Source organism: Manis javanica, chromosome 13, assembly GCF_040802235.1.
Source record: "Manis javanica isolate MJ-LG chromosome 13, MJ_LKY, whole genome shotgun sequence".
Classification (NCBI taxonomy): domain Eukaryota; kingdom Metazoa; phylum Chordata; class Mammalia; order Pholidota; family Manidae; genus Manis; species Manis javanica.
This window is the reverse complement of record NC_133168.1, coordinates 88,361,155-88,379,082: the sequence shown is the minus strand read 5'-3', so window position 1 is coordinate 88,379,082 and position 17,928 is coordinate 88,361,155. Positions and strand designations below refer to the sequence as shown.

General features: G+C 41.7%; 1 protein-coding gene and 2 pseudogenes across 1 annotated transcript; all 3 read right to left on the bottom strand.

The window, feature by feature from the left end:
* Positions 1-2,081: 2,081 nt before the first annotated feature.
* On the bottom strand, positions 2,082-3,252 carry LOC108410058 (olfactory receptor 7E178-like). Its single transcript, XM_073219487.1, has 2 exons — positions 3,205-3,252; positions 2,082-2,858 (listed from the first exon to the last, which is right to left on the bottom strand). Exons 1-2 carry the CDS (start codon positions 3,250-3,252, stop codon positions 2,082-2,084), a joined length of 825 nt encoding a protein of 274 aa, XP_073075588.1.
* Positions 3,253-3,456: 204 nt separating this feature from the next.
* LOC140845409 (olfactory receptor 7E178-like) lies at positions 3,457-12,822 on the bottom strand (annotated as a pseudogene).
* A 333-nt stretch (positions 12,823-13,155) lies between these two features.
* Positions 13,156-16,816, bottom strand: LOC108410059 (olfactory receptor 7E178-like; annotated as a pseudogene).
* Between the last annotated feature and the right edge of the window lie 1,112 nt (positions 16,817-17,928).

Below are 17,928 nucleotides of genomic sequence, written 5' to 3'. Positions count from 1 at the left end.
CACTACCAGACACCAGTAAATCCTCCAATAACATTATGTATTATTTTTATTACCATTACTACCATTTAGCAATATTAAAAATATAAATATGTAATAATACTTCCCTAAGAATTCATTTTTTCCAGCACTATTGAGATATAACTGACACATAAAAATTAAATATACTTAAGGTATACAGTGTGATGTTTTGATACATGTATACTTTATAAAATGATTAGCATGATCAACCTAATTAAATAATCATCACGTCACATGAGTATGATTTTTGTGTGTGTGTGTGCTTGCATGTGTGTGTGTGTGTGTGTCTGTGCATGTGTATGTGTGTGTGTGTGTGTGTTGAGAGCCCTGAACTTCAACTGTCTGAGCAAATTTCAAGTATACAACATGCTATTCTATGTAACTCTAGTCACCAAACAGTAAATTATAGCTCCAGAGTTTATTCATTCAGCATAACTGAAACTTGGTGTTCTTTGTCCAATATCTGCTCATTTCCCCCACATCCAAGCCCCTGGTAACCATCATTTGATCTCTCCTTTTATGAGTTCAACTTGTTTAGATTCTACATATAAGTAAAATCATGCAGTGTTTGTCTTTCCATGTCTGGTTAATTTCATTTAACATAATGTCCTCCAAGTTCATTTATGTATCACATGAAAGACTGAATAATATTCCTTTACATATATATATATATGTACATATATATATATATATATATATACACACAATATCCATCCCTACATGATTTCACTTCTCTGCACTCCAGTTGCCCTAAAACAAACACTTTTTATAAATTTGGAGGATGAATTTCCTTGTCAATACTGCTAGATAGTAGTATTGGTTATATGTCCATCAACTGTTGTCTTGACCTTACCTAAATATTTTCATTGTACACATATTGTTTCCTGAGTTCTGACTTGCCCAATACTGTATTTTAAGACTCTGTGAAGTATATATATGTATTTGAAACACTTTGAATAATATATAACGTTACTTGAAAAATAAATTTCATTTGTCAATTCCTTATTATGGTACAATTAATGAAATTTTTATGCTTCTGCCTCTTTCACACAGTGAGAACTTCTGTAAGATACATGCATGAAAGAGAAATAATTTCTAAAAACTGGCAATGTGTAACTTCACTATGAATTACCTACATGTGTTTTTCCAATAGAAAAGTCAGACAAATTCCACTGTATGCTGTTGTTGTCAAGGCATAGAAACAGAAAGATCTGTCTAGCAAAGAAACTATCTTTCCATGACAGGTCTTCATGAAAATTCACATATTGTACAGGGAATAATATTTCCACAGCTCAGATTTCCAAAAATAGTTTACAAGATGCATGGCTATGCATAGAAACTCTGTGATCTACAGTAGTTGTGCAATAAAGGCCCCCATGAACCTCAGCCCATTCCCCTACAGATGAGTTCACCAAATCCCAAGAGAGGGAAAGAATGGTTCTGATTGCATTTACTCTTGTACAAGTAAGGCAGGTTTGAAAGTTAGGCGGGATTGGACTGTGAACAGTAAAGAACTGAAACGCAAGTCATCTTTGAATGAAACGTCTGACAAAATCCAAGAGTCCCGCGCCTTGGCTATACCTTTGACCCAACCTGGAGTGCTGCTATGTCTTCCCATACTTTTTCCACCCTCCTGTCCAACTGAATCTTAATCCTTGGTGGTAGGACTTGTGAAGATGCTTTAAAGTTCATCAGATGTGCCCAATATGAAGCCACCATTGAGGACCAGTGACACAAAGTCTCTCAAACACAACCTGCATCAATAGATTTGATTGAAGCCAAAGTTTTATGGACAATAGACACAGAGTGAAAATGGTTGAGATTCATTGTATACATATTTAAAAGGAGAGTTGTGAATTTCTACAGGGTGACTGGATCATAGGTGACAAATGCATATGATTCTATTGGTGTTATAGGATTCCACTGTGCAGTGATTTTGACATACATGGGATCCCAGAATACTACCTTAATCCCATCAAAGATGTGCCCAAATAAACAATTTTCAGATATGATAAACCAAAGGAATGAAAACCATGAGCTACAAGAATTATGTGAACAAACAGTCATGTTTGCCAATTCCAGATGTTTGGTTTTACAATCTTTTCTAATCCACAAACTAAAAAAAATGGCCCAAGTATTAAAATGAGTGTATTCTGTTGGGGGAGCTTCTGCACAGCCCTCCTGATGTCCCTGTTCCCCAGGCTGTAGATGAAGGGGCTCAGCATGGGGGCGACCACAGTGTACACCACTGAGGCCCCTGCACCCTTCCTGGGAGCATGTGAGACACTTGAGCTGAGGTACAGCCCAAGGTCTGTGCTATAAAACAAGCAAGCCACTGACAGGTGAGAGCCACAGGTGGGAAAGGCTTTAGGCATTCCACGAGTTGATGGAATTTTCAGAATGGAGGAAACACTTTTATAGTAAGAGTCAAGGATCCCTGAGATTGGAACACCCCCAAGGACGGCATCAACAAAATGGATGAATATGTTATCGGTGGAGATGTCATCACAGCCCTGCTTGAGGAGATGTGGAGGGTCACAGAAGAATCGAGGAATTTTCACAATCATGCAGAAGGTAAGCTGTGAAACCACCAGGAAGTGCAGCTGGGAGTCCAAAAGGCTGATTGAAAGAGACAGCAGGACCAGCAGGCTACAGAGGCAGGGGCTCATGATGGCTGGATGGTGCAGGGGGTGACAAATAGCTACAAACCCATCACAGGCCATGACAGTCAGGACTACACAGGCCGAAGATCCAAAAAGATTTAAAAAAGACAACAGAATCAGGCAGCCCACATAGGAAATGACTCTGCTGTGAGATTGAATGTCCAAAATCACCAAAGTCTGATAGAGGAAGCCCTAAATAATGTTTGGTGATATCGGGGTTGCCCTTCTAGTGACTATCATGATCATCACATGCATGCTCATTTGGGAGTGCTCAGAACTGGTTTGCACAGATCCATTTCCTGCTCTGGCTTGGGCCATGCTCAAGGGAGCGAGACGTGGTGGTGGAGGAGAGTGGGATTCTGAATGAGGTTCTGAAATCCGCAAGAAAAAAACAAGTGCAGGAACCTCATCGGCTTCTGAGCTGAAACTTTGCACGTTGGAGCCCTCCCATCTGGCCACCTCAACCTCTCTCTGCTTGTCTTCTTGATCAGGAAACAGCTCCCAAAGCCCCTGCCGCACCCACCACCTGCCGGGGCACTCCCTGGTCTGTGCTGTACCTCAGCTGGGTCATGACTTAGGAGCCCAGATACAGTGCCTTCTCCTGCGTGGTCAGTGATGGGGCTGAGGCTCTGTCCTCAGAACTGACAGGAAGACAGACTCAGGCATGAATCCCGGAGTGCAGATGATGAGACATGGATGAGGCGTGACCAAGACTGGCACCCAGGTAAGGCTGGAGGTGCTGGCTAATTGTTTTCTCCACCTTAGTCCTGGGAGCTCAGTGCACAGAGCTCATCACTAGGTGAAATTCATCCATGTTCTCCCAACCTCTGAGGACATCCTGATCTTAACAGAAGAAAAGGATAAAGTGAATGTGTTTAGAAGGTTCTGGGTCTAACCTCTTCTCAGGAGAAGACTCATCTGTACATTTATACCAGTGAATACTCTTCCCTGGTCATGTATTTTCCATTGTCATGGCTTTCACACCTGTCCATGTTTTGTAGATGAGTCTTAGTTCTTTCAGTTTGTTTTAATTGTGTTGGGTAATATTTTGGGATCCCTGGACATCAGAATAAATGCATGAGAGACTCTTCTAAAAAACCTGCTATCCAGGTGAAATAACCTCTTTTTATATACTTAAAATTTACATCCTTTCCCACGGTTGCTTGTGTATTTTCCATAGAAATTTGGCATTTGTCAAATGTATTCATTTATGTATTGTCTGAGGATGCAGTTTCCTGGTACTCAACCAGGAATTTTATTGGAATCTCCTGGGGAGTCTTGTAAATACTGATGGCTGGGTCTCATCCCCAGAGATTATTTTTTAAAATTTATTTATACATGTTTGGCTTTGCTGATTTTTTCACCCTACGCTCCAAAAAGAACTATACCTACCGAGATGAGCCTGTTTGGTGAGGAACCTCCACATGGAGCTCTGGGTGTCCCTGTTCCTCATGCCCAGGTGAAGGGGTTCACCGTGGAGAAGACAACCGGATACATCCACAAGGACACCACACCCTTCCTGGGCGAAGGTGACAACTCTGATCCAAGAAACTCCAACAGCTGGTCCACAAAGTAAACAAACAATTGACAGGGGAGAGCCACAGGTGGAGAAGGCTTTGTACTTCCCACCTGCTGAGGGGATGCTCTGAATGGAGCGGGAAAATTTACAGTGAGAGAACAGGATCCATGAAATAGGGAGACACCCAGAGACGGCACCAAAACAATACATGACTAAGTTATTGGTGCAGATGTCAGAACAGGTGAGGTGGAGGAATCAAGAAGGGGCACAGAAGAAATGAGGAATTTCCACATCCTTGAAGCAGGTGGGTTTTCACATCCTCAAAGTATGCAGCTGGGAGAACAGAGGCTGATGAAGAAAACACTTCAGCTTCACCACAGAGGCCTGTGTTCACATGAGCAGGTAGCGCAGGGGGTGGCAGATGGCCCTTCACAGATCATAGGCCATCGCGGTCAGAAGCATACCATCCATACATCCAAAAATGATAATATAGACATCTGAGTCAGGCAGCCCACCTAGGAGATGACTGTGCTGTGAGTTTTGATGTCCTCTACCATCTTGGGTATCATGGTGGAGGTGAAACCGATGTCAGCCAAGGATAAGTTGGAAAAGAAGAAACGCATGGGAGTGTGGAGGTGGGGGTCTGAGCTGACATCCAGGAAATAAGCATGTTCCCAAGCTTGGTGACCAGGTACATGGACAGGAACAGCCCTAAGAGGATGGGCTGCAGTTCCAGGTCATCCAAGAGATGCAGAAGGAGGAATTCTGAGACATGTGTGAAGTTTTGTGGTCTGGTGTAGCTTTGATGCTTTCTGAAATACAATGGGGTGTGTTCAATAAAAGGAAACATAGTAAAAATGCATCTATTACTGTGTCTATATGTTGGGTTCAAGCACCTGCCAACCAGTATACAAGCCTGGAGCCATACACCCCAGTGACTTGCAATATGTATCAGTGAGATGAATCCTACCTGCCTAGAACTCTTTCCTTGTTGGCTTATGTTATTCACCTTTCTACACACATGAAATTTAGTGAATACTCAACTGAAGAGGATCAGAGCAACTAGAACACTGAGATAACAAATCCATGATCACAGTAAAAACACATCCTACTTCTTTAAGAAAAAATACACTGTAAGAACTATTCTTCACCCATTAAGAAAAAAAAGTCACTCAAATTTAAACAACTTAAGAAGCGGTTATATATAACTTATTTTATTCAAATACAATGCTAGATATTCCCTGCATTTAGAATATTTATAAGCATTTTCATTTTCTCACATTTAATGGCAGACATGAAAACAGGATTTAGGGGTCATTGGGAGCATGTCGGATACAGCACACCACACAGACCCCAGCATCTAGAGAGACTCAGGTTGTGTCTCAAATTCACTGCACAACAAAATTTCCTTGGAGACAACCTGGGAAATGGGTAGAATTTCCTCTGCATTGGATACTTCTGCAGACCCCACTATACCGCTTCTGGTCATGGTGGCTCAAGTTGACTCCCTGGGTTCTGTTACAGCAGGAGGGCCCTCCATCATCAGGCCAATCTGCAGTGATTGCATGGCCTTGTTTAACAAAGACCCCACGGGCTCTGATTTCTGCTAACCAGAGAGGAATCTACAGACTCGAGAAGGCATTGTCTTCAGGTTTGTTCATGTTTTCAGGTAATGAAAATGTTAATAAATGTGGTTTTGGTTTATCTGTTTTTTTCCCCTAGTTTATGAAAGTGGGATGTATGTGGATAGTGGGCTCTTGTAACTTTCTAAATCCATTCCATGCAGCCTTCCTGACCCAGACACCTCTCTGCTGAGGAACGTGGAGATTTGTTTGTCATTAAATGATGGGATGAAAATGTTAATGTGGATAGATCACGGGAAGATGGTGGCGTGAGTAGTTCAGAGGAAATCTCCTCCCCAAAACATATATATTTATGAAAATACAATAAATACAACTATTCCTAAAAGAGACACCAGTGGATGCAGTACAACAGCCAGGATACATCTACATCTGTGAGAACTCAGCATCACACGAAGGGGGTAAGATACAAGCCACGGCCAGGTGGGACCCAAACTTCCCCCACCCCAAAATCCAGTGGGAAGAAAGGAGTCAGAATGGGGAGGGAGTGAAAGCCCAAGACTGCTAAACAACCAGCTCTAGAAGTCCACACCCAGAATGCAGACACAAGGTGCACGTGGTGCTGAATATTGGAGATACGGAAAAGCAAAACCTGTGGGCAGGTCCCTGCAACCGGCACCCCTGAGTCAAAGGAAAACAGAGTGCTTTCTGCAAGTATTAAAGAGACAGGGACACCATAGCTGGACGAAGTTGTCCCGGCAGCTGGGAATACCAGGGAAACTTAGGTGCCCTAAACCCCAGGGAGGCAGTGCAGCTCTGAAGCCCCTCACAGCATTAAGCAGCTTGCCAGTTGTTCCTCCAACTGGCACAGACCCTGACAAACTGGCCCAGTAGCGGGAGAGTGGCAGCACGTGCCGGGGATGACAGCGCCGGAAGGGACGAAGAGCAGATCCGTGCGCTGCAGGAGAGACTTGGCCTAGCCCACAGCAGCGCGACCAAACAGCCTGGGCATGCCTAGCACACACTGGTGGCAGTGAAGCCAGAGGAGCCCAGTAGAAGCCTGCGTGGCAGAGCCCAGTGCACTCCTGCAGCAGAGCTAGAGGGAGCAGGTGCACTCCCAGCAGCCGAACAGAATCCTAGCCCAATGCACAGCAGCCTGGGCCAGACCCAAAGGCTGCTGTTGCTACACAGCTTCCCGGGAGGGATGCTGCTAGCATGGAGGAGTGCACCTGGCATGCCTGTCATTCCCTGCAGGGCTCTGTGCTGCTCTGATGGACTCCCCGCCCACAGCAGCTAAACAGCCTAACCCAGTGGCTGCTCCAGGAGTGTGGGTAACCGTCACAGGCAGTGGAGAAGGGCAAGGCATCCAGCAAGCAGGAAAGGAGTTTCTTCCCCCAGCTGACACACCCGCAACCTGACTACAGTCACTGCTACCACCATGAAAAGGCAAGAAAATATGGTCCAGTCCGAGATAGTTACATCTGAGAAAGGATCTGCAGAGGCAGACCTAACCAGTCTCCCTGAAAAAGAATTCAAAATAAAAATCATAAACATGCTGACAGAGATGCAGAGAAATATGCAATAGCTAAGGGATGAAGTCTGGAGGGAGATTGCAGACGTCCAGAGGGAGATTACAGAAGTAAACAAACTCTGGAAGGATTTATAAGCATAATGGATAAGTTGCAAGGGGCCATTGATGGAATAGAAACCAGAGGACAGGAACACATAGAAGCTGACACAGAGAGAGATAAAAGGATCTCCAGGAATGAAACAATATTAAGAGAACTGTGTGACCAATGCAAAAGGAACAATATCCACATTATAGGGGTACATGAGGAAGAAGAGAGAGAAAAAGGGATAGAAAGTGTCTTTGAAGAAATAATTGCTGAGAACTTCCCCGAACTCGGGGAGGAAACAGTTTCTCAGTCTACGGAAGCACACAGAACTCCCGAGAGACGGGATCCAAAGAGGACAACACCAAGACACATAATAATTAAAATGGCAAAGATCAAGGACAAGGACAGAGTGTTAAAGGCAGCCAGAGAGAAGAAAAGGTCACCTACAAAGAAAAACCCATCAGGCTATCATCAGACTTCTCAATAGAAACACTACAGACCAGAAGAGAATGGCATGATATATTTAATGCAATGAAACAGAAGGGCCTTGAAGCAAGGATACTGTATCCAGCACTACTAACATTTAAATATGATGGCATGATTAAACAATTCCCAGACAAGCAAAAGTTGAGGGAATTTGCCTCCCACAAACCACCTTTACAGGGTATCTTAGAGGGACTGCTCTAGATGGGAGCACTCCTAAAAAGAGCACAGAACAAAACACCCAACATATGAAGAATGGAAGAGGAGGAAAAACAAGGGAAAGAAAAAATCATCAGACTGTGTTTATAACAGCTCAATAAATGAGTGAGGTCAGACAGTAAGGTAGTAAACAAGCTAACCTTGAACCTTTGGTAACCACAAATCTAAAGCCTGCAATGGCAATAAGTACATATCTTTCAATAGTCACCCTAAATGTAAATGGACTTAATGCACCAATCAAAAGACACAGAGTAATAGAATGGATAAAAAAGCAAGACCCATCTATATTCTGCTTACAAGAGACTCACCTCAAGCCCAAAGACATGCACAGATTAAAAGTCAAGGGTTGGAGAAAGATATTTCATGCAAACAACAGAGATAAAAAAGCAGGTGTTGCAATATTAGTATCAGATAAAATAGACCTCAAAATAAAGAAGGTAACAAGAGATAAAGAAGGACATTACATAATGATAAAGGGCTCAGTCCAACAAGAGGATATAACCATTATAAATATATATGCACCCAATACAAGAGCACCAATATATGTGAAACAAATATTAACAGAATTAAAGGAGGAAATAGAATGCAATGCATTCATTTTGGGAGACTGTAACACACCACTCACTCCAAAGGACAGATCCACTAGACAGAAAATAAGTAAGGACACAGAGGCACTGAACAACACACTAGAACAGATGGACCTAATAGACATCTACAGAACTCTACATCCAAAAGCAACAGGAAACACATTCTTCTCAAGTGCACATGGAACATTCTCCAGAATAGACCACATAGTAGGCCACAAAAAGAACCTCAGTAAATTCCAAAAGATTGAAATCCTACCAGCCAACTTTTCAGACCACAAAGGTATAAAACTAGAAGTAAATTGTACAAAGAAAGCAAAAAGGCTCACAAACACATGGAGGCTTAATAACATGCTCTTAAATAATCAATGGATCAATGACCAAATTAAAATGGAGAACCAGCAATATATGGAAACAAATGACAACAACAACAACACAAAGCCCCAACTTCTGTGGGACGAAGCAAAAGCAGTCTTAAGAGGAAAGTATATAGCAATCCAGGCATATTTAAAGAAAGAGGAACAATCCCAAATGAATAGTCTCTCACAATTATCAAAATTGGAAAAGGAAGAACAAATGAGGCCTAAGGTCAGCAGATGGAGGTACATAATAAAGATCAGAGAAGAAATAAATAAAATTGAGAAGAATAAAAGAATAGAAAAAAATCAATGAAACCAAGAGCTGGTTCTTTGAGAAAATAAACAAAATAGTCAAGCCTCTAGCCAGATTTGTTAAGAGAAAAAGAGTCAACTCACATCAACAGAATCAGAAACGAGAAAGAAAAAATCACCACGGACCCCACAGAAATACAAAGAATTATTAGAGAATACTATGAAAACCTATATGCTAAAAAGCTGGAAAACCTAGGAGAAATGGACAACTCCCTAGAAAAATACAACCTTCCAAGACTGACCCAGAAAGAAACAGAAAATCTAAACAGACCAATTACCAGCAATGAAACTGAATTGGTAATCAAAAAACTACGCAAGAACAAAACTCCCGGGCCAGATGAATTCACCTCGGAATTTTATCAGACATAAAGAGAAGACATAACACCCATTCTCGTTATGGAAGAGGAGGGAATACTCCCAAATTCATTCTATGAAGCCAACATTAACCTAATACCAAAACCAGGCAAAGACCCCACCAAAAAAGAAAACTACAGACCAATATCCCTGATGAATGTAGATGCAAAAATACTCAACAAAATATTAGCAAAGCGTATTCAAAAATACATCGAGAGGATCATACATGATGACCAAGTGGGATTCATCCCAGGGATGCAAGGATGGCACAACATTCGAAAATCCATCAACATCATCCACCGCATCAACAAAAAGAAGGACAAAAACCACATGATCATCCCCATAGACGTTGAAAAAGCATTCGACGAAATTCAACGTCCGTTCATGATAAAAACTCTCAACAAAATGAGCATAGAGGGCAAGTACCTCAACATAATAAAGGCCATATATGATACACCCACAGCTAACATCATACTGAACAGCGAGAGGCTGAAACCTTTTCCTCTGAGATCGGGAACCAGACAGGGATGCGCAGTCTCCCCACTGTTATTTAAAATGGTACTGGTGGTCCTAGCCACGGCAATCAGACAAAACAAAGAAATACAAAGAATCCAAATTGGTAAAGAAGAAGCCAAACTGTCACTATTTGCAGATGACATGATATTGTACATAAAAAACCCTAAAGAATCCACTGCAAAACTACTAGAACTAATATCGGAATTCAGCAAAGTTGCAGGATACAAAATTAACACATAGAAATCTGTAGCTTTCCTATACACTAACAATGAACTAGTAGAAAGAGAAACCAGGAAAAAAAAATCCATTCACAATAGCATCAAAAAGAATAAAATACCTAGGAATAAACCTAACCAAGGAAGTGAAAGACCTATACCCTGAAAACTACAAGACACTCTTAAGAGAAATTAAAGAGGTCACTAACAAATGGAAACTCATCCCATGCTCCTGGCTAGGAAGAATTAATATCATCAAAATAACCATCCTGCCCAAAGCAATATACAGATTCGATGCAATTCCTATCAAATTACCAACAGCATTCTTCAACGAACTTTAACAAATAGTTCAAAAATTCATATGGAACCTTCTTGGTTTCACTGGATATGGCTGGTAATTGTAGGTCTACTTTGGTTATGTAGCTGTATTCCTATTACTTTAATGTGTGCATGCAATTTAATTAGTAATTTAAAACCTATACACGCTTATGTTACACTACAAGAAGATATGGCAAAGAAATAATCAATCTTCCCATGTTTTCTTGCATCTGCTACCTCTATAGCTTCTCTTCTTCCTTCATAATCACAACCCCTAAGTAGAATTCATGCCTCATATCGAAATTACAGAGTATCATAATTCGTCCAAGTGGTAAAGATACCTCAAGACAAATGCTGGGCATAGAAGCCACAGGGCATAAATCTGCAAAGAAGTAAAAAGCTAACCTTTTCAAACAATATTGCTTCTGTCTCACTTACCAACTTTACATTTCCCTGTATGGCCCCCGAAGATGACTGGTTAGCCAGAGATGGGTAAGATTCCTCAAGGGAGGAACAACCTAAGACAGGCACAGTCGCAGGGAGGCCAATAGAGGTTAGGCTTAGAACCTCACCCCCACTGTTTTGAGAGAAATCTTCTGCATCTGTGGATGTTTTGTTGCCCTTGTCTAGCTTGGATTAATACTTAGTCCATAGGCACACACCTGATCATCTACATTTGCCCTCTTACAGCACTAAATTATGTTTTCTTCCTTTATCTTGCATCTACCTACCACTTCAGCATTTTATTAAAAAATAATAATAAGGGAGAAATGGGGGATTCACATATAAATCAAGTATAAAATTCAAATGAATAATCATATCTGACTTGATTGTTTATAGTTCATGATGCATGATCAAAACCGAAAGTTTCTGTGATATGACTGCCCTTGCACTGTTCACCATGTAAGAACTTATGCACAATGTAAGAACTTGTTCACCATCTAAGAACTTGTTTGTTATGCTTCAGAAGATTGGAGATTGTTGAGAATTAGTATTGCGGTTGATTAATGATTGTGCATTGAGTCCCCTATACAGAATTTTATACTTGTTAACAACCATTTGATCAATAAATATGAGAGATGCCCTCTCAAAAAAAATGTAATGGCCAGGCAGGCTTTCGAGATAAAGTATTCATGGTGTTCAAATAATTTATTTAAAGTATGTCAGACTCAGAATAGATGACAAGAATTGTATTGATGTTTACAGTTTTCTTACCATGTACACATATGATCTGTTAAATCCAAGAGAGCTTTAAGCATTCTGCCATGCCAAGAGCTTAAATGATGTAAAGGGACAACTTGAGCTTTTAGGACACAGTGAGTTTTTAAAATATATCTTTCATTAAAGTATACTTAATATACTATTATGTTGGTTTCAAATATGCAACATAGTCATATGACAGTTATCTACATTACTAAAAGATCACACACTAGTGTAATTACTCTGTCAACATAGAAAGATGTTACAGAACCATTGACTTAAGGCATTTTACTGACCACTTTTGAAAGTACCTTAAATGAATCAAGATAGAAAATACAGCAGTGATTTTGAGAGCCTCACCCCAGCACCAGAAAGCAACGTATAGAATGTGAGTTTTTGCAGAGACTGTAGATTCATAACCAGAACCTATTTCCAGCTGTATGGATTAAATAGAAGTTAGTTGAAAATCATTATCAGGAATAATGGGAATAACATATTGTCTGTTGTTCAGGCCCTTCATGTCTCCCCCCTGAGAGCTCTGATCTTGTTCAGTTCTTCAGCGTTTGTCCCTGAGCAGTCGGGACACTGATTGGTATCCTAAGGCATACAAGCCACCATTGCAGGAACGATCTGACTTACATCAATCGTAGGTCTCAGTGGTTCCACACTGGAACCATCTGGATGCTTTTAATACTCCTCATGCTCAGGCCACATCCCAGTCCAATGAAATCAGGCACCTCTGGTGGTGAGACTCAGTTACCAGTATTGAGAGGTTTCCCAGATGAGTTCAATAAAAGCGAAGGTTGAAACAAACAAATGCATCTTCACACATAACCTACATACCGAGATTTATTAAGGAGCGACATGTATGGAAAATATACAAGAGCTGGTGGACAGGTGCAGACTTTAAACATATGAAAAAAGAGTCGTTCATCTTGTCAGGATGCTTGGATCACCAGTGAAAATCCACTGAAGTACCCACAGAAATAATGGGATTCCATCATGCAGGAATTGTGACACACCCCCAGTCCCAATAAGATGTACCAAAGGAAGCAATATTCAGATTTTAAGCAAGATGATGTGTAAGCCACATGCTGTGCAAGAATTATGTGATGAGTGAGAAGTAACTGGCAGGTATAGGTGTTTGCCTTTCTGCATTTTCCAATGCATGTTCCGAATTAATGGCATGAGTGCTGAGATTAGACTTTTTTGCTGAAGAACTTTTGCATGGCTGCTTTGATATCCATGTTACTCAGGCTGTAGATGAAGGGGTTCAGCATGGCGGTGACCACAGGGTACACCACCAAGGCTACCGCATCGTTCCTGGGAGAAAGTGAGACAGCCGAACTGAGGTACACCCCAAGACTAGTGCCGTAAAATACTCACACGACTGACAGGTGAGAGCCACAGGTGGAGAAACCTTTGTGCTTCCCACCTGCTGAGGGGACTCTCATAACGGAGGAGACAATTTTGTAGTAAGAGAACAGAATCCTGGAGATGGGGAGCAACCCGGAGATGGCACCGACAAGATACATGACTATGTTACTGGTAGAGGTGTCAGAACAGGCGTGGTTGAGGAGCTGAGAAGGGTCACAGAAGAAATGAGCAATTTCCACATCCTTGAAATAGGTGAGCTGGGAGATGATCAAATTGTGCATCTGGGAGACCAGAAGGCTGGTGAAAAACGATGCCGACACCAACAAGCCACAGAGGCGGGGGTTCATGATGGCCGTGTAGTGTAGGGGTGGCAGATGGCCACCAGCCGGTCATAGGCCATAACGGCCAAGAGAAGACTGCCCAAACATCCAGAAAACATTAAAAAAAGACATCTGCGTTAGGCATCTCGCATAGGAGATGGCTCCGATGTGAGTTTGAGTGTCCACTATCATCTTGTGGACGGTGGTGGAGGTGAAACCGAGGTCCGTGAAGGTCAGGTTACAGAGGAAGAAGTACATGGGGGTGTGGAGGTGGGGGTCAGAGCCGACGGCCAGGATGATGAGCAGGTTCCCCAGGATGGTGACCAGGTACATGGACAGAAACAGCCCGAAGAGGACGGGCTGCCATTCCCGATCATCTGACAGGCCCAGGAGGAGGAATTCTGAGACACGTGTTAGGTTTTGTGGTTCTGTGGAGCTTGGACACCTTTTGAAAAAGAAAAGAGTGTTGGGAAAAAAGAAGCAGGTAAGTGGGTACCTGGGCCTGTGTCCATCATTTGGGTGCCAGAAGTTCACAAGTAAAGTGTCCACACGCTGGGTCACATTCTCCGGTCCCTTCAGCAGTATTGCTCAGTGTCTGAAATCCAAGTTTCCTAGAACAGTTTCCTTACTGGTTTCTGAGCTTATTCTCCTCTTTGTATACACACTTACATTAGAAAAACTCAGATATAGAATGTCAGAAGAAAAGAGGACATTCAGGGATAAATGAGCAATCCATGAGAATACCTTAAAATACAAGCCTGCTTTTTTAAGGAAACACATTGAATAAGAACTGTTCTTCCCCCTCAAGGAAAAAGAGTCATTCCAATTAAAGGATGTTTTAATGAAAGAAGCAGCCTTCTGTCATTCAAATACAGTGCAAGCAATTCCACTGATTTAGAATATTGATAAGCTTTCACTTTTAGAACTATTATCTGCATTCTCAATTAAAGTCAAATGTTTATAATCAGAAGGTTTTTATTCTGTGTACCAGTTATCCTCGCGAGTTGTCATTATTCTTTGGTTTCCTGGCATAGACACAAACCAGTACCATTTCACTGTGCCTCTTGCCATGCGGGGCACCCCTGAAATAAAGACAAAAGCAGGAAAAAAGCAGTGGATGCAAGCCGTAAGGACTGTGCTCTGTTTCTGTGAAACAAGGAAGGATTTATTCAGTATTTAACTTTTTGTTGCTGTTGTTGCCAGCGCTGTTCCAAAGATTATGTAAACTCTGGGGAATCAGAATTGAATGTGACTCAGTCATTTCCCTCCAAGTACTCAGTATCCAGTTGTCTGGGGAAAAAAAGAAAATGCTTTGTCAGATGTCCATTGAAAATGAAGCCACCCATCTGATCACCATATACTTTGAATGAATGCAATAAAGATAGTGTATTCGCTATTAAGAATTATTATCTCTACATTTTTCTGCCTGTTGTATGCATGCATCATATATTTAATCACATAGGTACAATTCATCATCTATTTAGTCCTTCCTCAGTGGTATCAACTGGGAATCAACTTCACTCTGTAAGAATTCGTTCACCATGTAAGAACTTGTTCGTTATGCTTCAGAAGATTGGAGACTGAGTTTGCTATTATAATTATTATATTTAGGTTTCTGTATTGATATTGTAAGTGAGATTGGTGTGAAGTTTTATGACAGTTTTGATTGGTTTTGTTATCATGTTTTGCTAGTTTTAAGAAATAAGGTAGAATCCCCTCATCTACTTTTTTTATATTAACTTTATTAAAAAATGCTTTTGAAGTACAGTTGATACGCAATCTTGTATTGGTTTTAGGTATATAACATAGTGATTCAGTGATTGTATACATTGCAAAATGCTAACTATGGTAAGTGTAGTTACCAACTGGTACTATACAAAGATAGTATATTATTAACTAAATTCCCTATGCTGTACTTTTCATCCCTGTGACTTATTTATTTTATAATTGGAAGTTTGTCCCTTTTTATCCCCTTCACCTATTTTGCCATACCCCACTTCCCCTCCATTGTGGCAACCACTAGATTGTTCTCTGTTTATGAGTCTATTTCTATTTTGTTTGTTTTACTTTTTAGATTCCACATAAAAAAGACAATCTGGAGACTCAGTGATAATAAGAACTTTCTTCTTGTAACTAGTTAATAAGTATGGCAGATGGAACTTAAAATTACATAACAGAGGCGCATGCAGTTAACTTCTTTACTGCGTTAAAATTTAGAAAGATTAAAGCAGAGGTTAAGAGCTGTTAACCAGTAACCCATTTATGGGCATCTTCCCATAGCTTCTGGTTTCCTGAGTGTGGAGGGAACTGGATACAGTGACCTTCTGTTTCCCTTTGACATGGTGGAGGGCTAACTGAGAGAACAGAGGAGGAAGTGGACAGCCTAGGCGAAATCCAGGAGCAGGTGCCTGAGAGAGATCGGCCCTAAATTCATGAGCCAGCTCTTACTGCGGTCCCGCCTGGCCATCTCAGTGAGCCTTCCTCTACTATAAGCAGCAAGTGCCACCTTCTACATCCACAGAGGCCTGCCAGTGACCTCCAAAGACAAGAGCACGGTGGGCAGAGGGTGTCTGTGTGGAGTAAGCAGAGAAGTGAAATGGCAGGTTTCATTGGCAAGCGATGGCCACTGGCTGGGCACCCTGCGTCACCAGCCTGACTCTTTGACTCCAGCCGGGCTTCATCCCGTTCTCTCTCATGATCAGGAACAGTTACACTGACAGTCTGTCATCCCTCCATCTTCTCTGGAAGAATAATAACAGGGCACATATACCTTAGGGGTGACTAGACAGATAACAGAGCACTCCATTCACAGCCTGGCCCTTGGGAATCTACTCAAGCGCCACGGTGTCACGTCCGCGCTCACCCGGCCTCGTTCTCCTTTGTCGTCACCCTCATGATCACACCGTATCCTTAGGAGAGAGCTGAGAGGGACTGATTTCTCAGTGTGGTGAGAGAGATGCCTGTAAGGGCTGGGAACAGTGTGGGAGTAAGGCAGTAGTCCAAATGCAAGCCGATGTCCAGCAGCAGAGCCGAGGACATACACATCATGACTGTCTGCACTGACGCTGCATACTGGCACCCTCCCATCATCTGGCTGCTCCAGCTGCCTGCTTCTCCTGATGATGCGTACTCACTGGACAGAACTGCTTCTGTGCTGGGACATGACAAAGGAGAGAAGAACATGGCCCTTCTAGTGCTTGGCGGGGTAGGAGGGGGGTGCTGGCGGCTGGCGCTCCATTCTCAGGACTGGCAGGGAACCCTTGATTCAGACAGTGACTTTGAGGAGAGAAGTCATACATGCAGACCTGTCCTGGGACCAGCAACCTGAAAGGTCACAGAGCACAGGCTGGTTATTTACAGCTGTGTGGGTTTTCAGGCTCAATGCTCGGAGCTCACAATTAGCCAGATGAGTCCGTGTGTTCCCCATCTCTGAGGAGTTGTTAGTAGTAATGCAACAGAATTGAAGGTAAAGTAGGTGTCCTTTGCAGGGCCTGAGGCCTCTACTTTCTGAGAGGAATCTCACCTATACTCCTCCTTTTTTCTTAATTGAAATATACTTGATATACAATATATCAGATTGGTTTCAGGTGTACAGCAGCACATTGACAATTATATACATTACTAAGTCGTCACCACGAGCAGTGTAGCTACCGTCTGTGAACATACAAAGACATAACAATATTGCTGACTGTATTCCCTATGCTGTACTTTTTATCCCATGACTTTGTTATTTTATAACTGAAAGTTTGTACCTTTTTATCCCCTTAACCTGTTTTGACTATCCTCACACCAATTGCCCCCATGACAACCACCAGATAGGTCTCTGTATTTATAGAGTCCGTTTCTGTTTTATTTTTTCATTTGTTCAAGTTTTTAGATTCCACAGATAAGTGAAATCATATGGTATTTGTCTTTCAGTGTCTGAATTATTTCATGTAGCATAATACTCTCTAGGTTTACCTGTGTTGTTGCAATTGCAAGATTTCATTCATTCTCATGGTTGAGTAATATTCCATTGTGTACATGTAGTACCACTTCTTCTTTAGCCATTCATCTATCAATGGACACCTATGTTGCTTCCATATTTTACCTATTGTAAGTGATGCTGTGATAAACATAAGAATGCATGTAAACCTTTTTGAATTGGTGATTTTGTTTTCTTTGTATAAACTCCCAGAAGTAGAATGACTGGGGCATATGGTATTTCTATTTTTAGTTTTTTGAGAAATATCCAAACTGTTTTTCATAGTGGATGAACCAAGTTACATACTCCTC

Bases quoted from the DNA above. Each gene is read 5' to 3' on its own strand.
- LOC108410058 (XM_073219487.1), bottom strand. From the start codon at position 3,252: ATGACCCAGCTGAGGTACAGCACAGACCAGGGAGTGCCCCGGCAGGTG. The intron at 2,859-3,204 runs GTGGGTGCGGCA...TTCCTCTATCAG, and splicing joins AGGGAGTGCCCCGGCAGGTG to ACTTTGGTGATTTTGGACAT.